Consider the following 6549-nt stretch of genomic DNA (forward strand, 5'->3'; position numbering starts at 1 on the left):
TGAATATAAATTATCTCAGGACAGATATTTGTGTAGTTTTTATGGAAAATAACAGTTTAACCTTTTGAAAAGCAAACTGTTTTGATTTCTTTGAAAAACTGGAAAAAAGACAGAAACTTGTCCACCAAATAGCAAGAAAATAATAGTAAAAAGTGACACAAAATGGCCTAAAAGTGAGCTTAAGACAGAGAATAATTCAAAAGCAATTTAAAAATGTAGGGAAAAATATCAAGAACACTATATTTGAATCATATATTTAAAATCATTACACAGAAAAAGTATTTCTTTTATTAAATTATTTATTATATTATACTTATAGACTTGACAGGAAACGTGTGTCGGACTCACTGTACTCCCTCATGTCGAGCTCGTGGACGGCGTGGATGTCGCTCAGGTAGGCGATGCGAGCCTGGATCTTGGTGCGTCCCTCCCTCGTCGTCTTGTCGATGCGTTCGATCATCTGCTGCTGCTTGTCGATCCAGTACAGGTGATTCCCGAACACCGTCAGGCCCACCGGCTGCAGGATGTTTGAGTCCGCGATCACGATCCGATTGGCTCCTGAATGTGTTTTTTTTTTTAAAGCACCGGGGGAAAAACAAAACAAGGTTGTAGGGAAAAAAGTTCAGGAACAGAGGCAACAAAACGGGTGAGAAACTGAGGGGTGAGGCAGGAGGGGAGGCAGGAGGACAGCGACACACCGACGTCAGCTACATGGCAACACATTACACACTGTATTTTTCTCACATTTATATATATATATATATATCAATATTTGAGTATAAACTTTATAATATTTATTTTGGTAAGCTGGAAACTAAAAGACCAGAATACATTCAAAATATTATACAGTTTATACTCAAATATTGATTTAAATACATACAATACAAACAATAACAAAGAAAAGTGATAAAAATGAAATAATAGTGAAGCCGAGGGTTCCCACACACTCACAGACAAAATTTCAAAACTTTTTCATGACTTTTTAAGAACAAACATATTTTTTGCTGCCCTACTTGCCTGGTGTTTTTTTCTAAATATAAGATTTTTATTTTTTTTTTAAGGTTTTTTAAAATTAAAATCCCCTAAAAATTTAAGGGAAAAAAATCACACAATTCTTGAATATGCATTCCAGTCTGTTTCCCTAAAAACAATGTTTTAAAGATTTCTATAAAAATTGCCAAAAATTTAAAATGACTGAACAAAAAAACAACCATAAATTAAAAAACAAACAAAAAAAAACTCAAACAAACTCCTTCCAAACCTTTGGGCCCATTTCAGATTTAAATATGATTTTAGAATTAATTTATTAGTAAAAAAGATCCTGTCCAATTTTATCAATTTTAAAACGTACATATTTATTTTATTTCATTTCGGCCTGGACGGGTAATTATGTTCATGTGCTTGTAAATTTTATTTGTTTGTTCGTTTTTTCATCATTAACCTCTATAAAAAGAATAAAAATCCACTTAAAGGGACTCTGAGCTACAGAGGTGGATGAAAACCAGATCCGATTTAATGATTTTTTGTTGGAAAGTCATTCAGAGCTCAGTCCTGAATATTTCTGGTCGCCCTCACACGAACATGTCTGTGGTCCCTCTTTGTGCTGTAGCAGCTGTTAGTAACGGAAACGTCCTGATGGGGGCGGCAGCCTCCGCAGCGTGACCTGAAGACGCCGCTCAGACCGAATTTAACAGGTTTCCCTGCAGGGGATCAAAGAGGAGGACGGAGGCCAGAGCGGGCTTTAAAACCGTCTTCAGTCCTGAATCAGAGACTCAGGATCCGGGACTCCTCTGAAGCCCGCGTCTGTTTACGTCCTCCTCCGTCCTCTCGTACAGATGGTTTACATTCCTGACGGCCTGCGTGGGGCTCCGGAGAATCACAGGAATGTGCTGAGCTCGGGGCTCCGCGCCAACTTCCCCTTTCCAGGCACAAAACTCCCCCGAAAAGTCCTTCATCTGCTCTGTTCACACATTTACTCCCTGACTCTCCTCCTCCTCCTCCTCCTCCTTTAACCCCCGACACACACACACACACACACACACACACATGCACACACACACGCTAACACACACACACACACACACACACACACACACACGCACACTTACGCGCACACGCACGCGCGCGCGCGCACACACACACACACACACACACACACACACACACACACACACACACATGCACACACACATGCACACACACACGCCACACACACACGCACACACCTGCTGAGAGAAACTTCTACAAACCACCAGTGTGTCTGAGGGCTTAAAGGTGAAGTGTGTAAAATTTAGAGGGATTTCGTGCCGTCTGACGGTGAACCGCAGATTCAACCAGCTAAACTTCTCCTGGTTAGAATTCAGGAAGTATTTTATTGGGAGCCGATTTTTGGGCAGAGGGGTCCTCGTCACCAAAACAAACCAACCGACTCATTAAATCAGCTATAAACACAGCAGGAAACAGTTTCAGGCTGCGTTTACATGCACACTTTTTCTCAATCTCACTGAAGATTTTGGGGGAACTGTTGTACATGGGATGTCCTCTAATACGATCAGCTACGTGACATGCGCGAAAAATGTATATATATATTTTTGAAAAAGCTAGATTAAACTATATTCGCAGTTATCAATTATGTTTACAGAAATATTTTATAGAATATTATAATTTTAAAGCACTTTTTAGGGTCATGTCCTGTTTTTCTTTTCTTTTTTTTTTTTAACAGTTTTTATTTTTTTTCTGAGTCTGACTGAAGACTGTCCTCGAATACGATCTGTGCCACAGCCACTGTGTGACGTGCAAAAATTATGATTATAGTAACTGCAAGTTAGTCTGTCAACTCTCACACTGACCATGAGACGCACACAACTGACACTTTTCACACACTCTCCCGCCATCAGTGCATTTTCTCACGGTGAAAAATAAATAACGGATAAATTCTGATATCTTCAAAACCTGGATCGACAAAAGATTTCTGATTTTTCTGAATTTCTGAGGATGTTACTGAATATTTTAATTAATGCTTTGCCACCAGATAAAACGAAAGCTTATCATGCGTCCATCTTTTTTCTTTTGAACTGTTTTTGAAGACTTGGAGGGAATAAAACGAAATATGATACAGAGAACTTTAAATCCTGACAAACCAGGCGGCGTTTTAACACCCTGCCGGACAACGACGTTCAGCTCAACCTTCAGACTCACCGGAGAGGTCGCTGCTCTCGATGCGCCGCAGATCCGAGTCGACCCAGAACAGCTTCCCCACCTCGTTATCGATGGCCAGAGCGACGGGTTTCCCCAAACCGCTGAAGAACAGCACCTCCCGCTCCGTGCCGTCCAGCGCCGCCCGCTCGATCTTGGGCGAGCGCTCCAGCAGGTTGGTGAAGTACATGTACCTGCAGCAGAGAGCGACTCGTTAGCAGCGTTTCTGATTCATTCAGCTCATCTGAACACTTCCTGATGTTTCCTTTCTGGCGTGTTTTCCTCTCCGAACATCTGCAGACTCCATTTCTCAACCACACAATGACCCGGAGATTACTGCGCGAACCCCGGCCCGAAGGAAACCCTGCAATTATGGTTCCAAACAAGCGGCTCGGCACCACCGAGCTGCGACGGGGCTTCAAGAACTTCACGAGCCCGAGAGAATAAACAACGAGAACAAATTACTGTGTGATTAGAAACAAAGACGCCGAGGAGCAGAGACACAAACCAAACGCTCCGAGACAACTTTGTCTCTTAATAAGAGGAGCGGGAGCGTTTGTACCTGCGTGAGTCTGAGGTGTCTGCAGAGCTCACAGAGCAACATCTGACGCTCTTTCATGTTTCCTGGAACTGGATTTAACACCAGTTTAACTGCAGGAAGAAATCTGGCAAATAAAGTCACGGAAAATCTGCTGGTGAAACTTGTGAAGTTGATGGCAGTTTCCCAATTTCTTAAAACTGCCTGCATCCATCCGTTTATCCTTCCAACTACGTACTTCTTCCTCCCCAAAAACACTAAACCATTAGTGCGACAGAGAGAGGAGGAAGCTTCATCACAGAAAAAGTTAGATTAACTTTGTCTAATTTGTCTAATTTAACCGTCACTGGTCGTGTTGTTTTCCACAATTATGGTACAACAGCAATGAAAAATGCTGAGTATGGAATTATACTTATAATCACTTTTTCTTTCCTTGACAGATTTCCTTTTTTTAAATTTTAAAGAATATACATGCTCTGTGATGACCATCATTACTTCTCTGTTTCATTACTATAATAAAGCTTTTTTAAAAATATATATTATTTTACAAAATAATAAATTCAGAACAGGATTAGAAAACATGTTTGCCCAACCTGTATGCTTTCGTTGAAAAATGTTTTTTTTTATATTTTAACAAGAAAAATGTTGCCTTTTTTCTGTTTGTTTGTTCTTAAGAACATTTTCTAAATTTTTTTTTTTTATTTAAAAATTTTGGGGGAGCAGGATGCTGGAGCAGGATGTCGGACATATCAGCACTTTCACTGCCAACTATTTAACAGGTGATTTTTAAGAAAAGTCTTCATTGGACTTGTACTCGTTGGACATGTGAACACAGTCTTCCTCTTTCATTTCTTCAACCACCTTCTTGAAAAAGATGTAAAATTTGCTCAAATCCAAGAGCCTTTTATATCTACGTCTTTAAAAGAAGCTGTGCCAGCTGAAAACGCACGGAGCTGATCATGAGGCCGCGTGTCTGAATGTGTACATGTCCAAAGACTGATCCGAAAACCTGAATCAACACGGCATGTCCCGCATGTCTTCATCACAAAATGCTACATTTGGAAGAAGGCCTGAAAAATCCAAAAAGAAAATGCTGCATACACAACCCAAATTATTGAAATTATAGTGCGAAATGCTGGTGTGTGTGTGTGTGTGTAGAAATGTTCACGGAGGCGTTAGCGAGGACACTGACCCTCTCTCCGGGTTGACCACGATGGCTCTGGGTTTGTCGTGTTCTCCTCTCAGCACCACTCCGACCCTGCTGCCGTCCGTGCGGGTGACGTTGATGACGTTGGTGACCTCGCTGGTCCAGTAGATGAAGCGGCTGTAGATGTCGATGCTCAGGTCGTACAGCTGCAGACCCTGGCTGGGTCCGCCCACAGAGCTCGACACCACCGTCATACTCTGAGGGGACGAGAGCGGAGACAGCGCAGGTCAGAGACAGGTTTTATTTGACTACTTTAACCCTTTAAGGACCGCTTTAATATTACACACTCTGCACACAAAACACGCTTTTCAAAATCAGGCTTTAAAAAATATTATACGTAAATATCATTTTCTACTTTCATTGAGTTTATTTTTTTTAAACATCAGTCCTAATCATAAATAGCAAATATTTATTAATTTTCAGAATTGTAACCCTTTAAATGCCAGTTTTTGTCATGATGCCACTATGTTTTATACTACATGCAAAGTAAATTTTATTATAGGGATATATTATGTCCACATGCCAAATATGTTAAAAATGACATCATCGGGTGGAAAATAGTAAAAATGACAGAATTCAGAGGAAAAAGCCCAGACCCGTTTTAGACTCATTGTAGGAGCTGAGCGATAAATGTCAAAATTCAACAAAAATACAAAATTTGCCAAAACGTATGCCATATGCATGATCATAGACAAAATTATAAAAACATGAAGAATGAAAAGGGTTAAAATGAGCCAAACCGGGTTAACAGGACACATTTTCAGAGGACAGAGGTTTGTGTACCTGGTTCCCGTCCTCCTGAGCGCGGCGGATGACGTTCTGCTTGGAGTCGATCCAGTACAGCTGCTTGTCCAGCGGGTCGTAGTCGATGGCTCGGACGTTCCTCAGGCTGTGGATCGGCAGGATGATGTCCGGACTCTGCTGCTCGTCGATCACCATTCGGTTGATCGCCGTCTTCTGGCTGAACAGCAGGAAGGACGTCGGAGCTGGAGGACAAACGAAGAAGAACGTTTAGACGAGACGTTACTCTCAGCGGGGTGAAAAAATGAGGAGAGAAGGCGCAGGAGTGGGCACTTCACCGCTGCACGTCTTGTTGTCGTAGTTGAGGGAGAAGTGGGCGGGGCAGCCGCAGACGAAGCTGCTGACGGGGACGGCGAGGCACAGGTGTGAGCAGTGTCCGTTGGTGGAGGCGCAGGCGTTCCAGCCGCCCTGTCTGGACGAGTGAAACACCAGGATGTCCATGACGTAGTCCAGGTGGCCCTGGATGACGGTGCGGTTCTGCCCGCTGGTCTTGTTGGCTCGCTCGATGCTGCGCTGGCTCCAGTCGGTCCAGTAGATGTAGTCCTGGTACTGGGTGAGGCCGAAGGGGTGAGGGAGGTCGTCGGCTATCACCTCACGGTCCTGACCTGAGGAGACAAAGACAGGAGAGGTGAGACGTCTGTCTGTGTGAGCGTGTCCTTCCCACATCTCCAGAAATATTCATCTGTACTGCTTTACACTGTGTGTGTTACCGGGGACTCGCAGACGGGTATTTGGGCTCTGTGGAGTCGAGCACTTCATCCGCATCCAGCAAGTTACACTTGTTTGTAAATTAATTCCTCTGTCCTGT

The 6549-nt window shown here is 42.8% G+C and overlaps 1 protein-coding gene across 1 annotated transcript in view; it reads right to left on the minus strand.

Moving 5' to 3' along the window:
• The window catches only part of lrp6 (low density lipoprotein receptor-related protein 6), a 30348-nt gene that overhangs the window by 8278 nt on the left and 15521 nt on the right, over nucleotides 1-6549 (minus strand). The window contains exons 3-7 of the mRNA XM_042511743.1: nucleotides 6020-6414; nucleotides 5724-5926; nucleotides 4926-5137; nucleotides 3199-3389; nucleotides 349-558 (exon numbers count right to left, since the gene is read on the minus strand). Coding sequence (XP_042367677.1) covers nucleotides 349-558; nucleotides 3199-3389; nucleotides 4926-5137; nucleotides 5724-5926; nucleotides 6020-6414 — 1211 coding nt within the window. The remainder of the gene's footprint in view (nucleotides 1-348; nucleotides 559-3198; nucleotides 3390-4925; nucleotides 5138-5723; nucleotides 5927-6019; nucleotides 6415-6549) is intronic.

The sequence above is a fragment of the Plectropomus leopardus genome, chromosome 22 (assembly GCF_008729295.1).
Source record: "Plectropomus leopardus isolate mb chromosome 22, YSFRI_Pleo_2.0, whole genome shotgun sequence".
Taxonomy (NCBI): Eukaryota; Metazoa; Chordata; class Actinopteri; order Perciformes; family Serranidae; genus Plectropomus; species Plectropomus leopardus.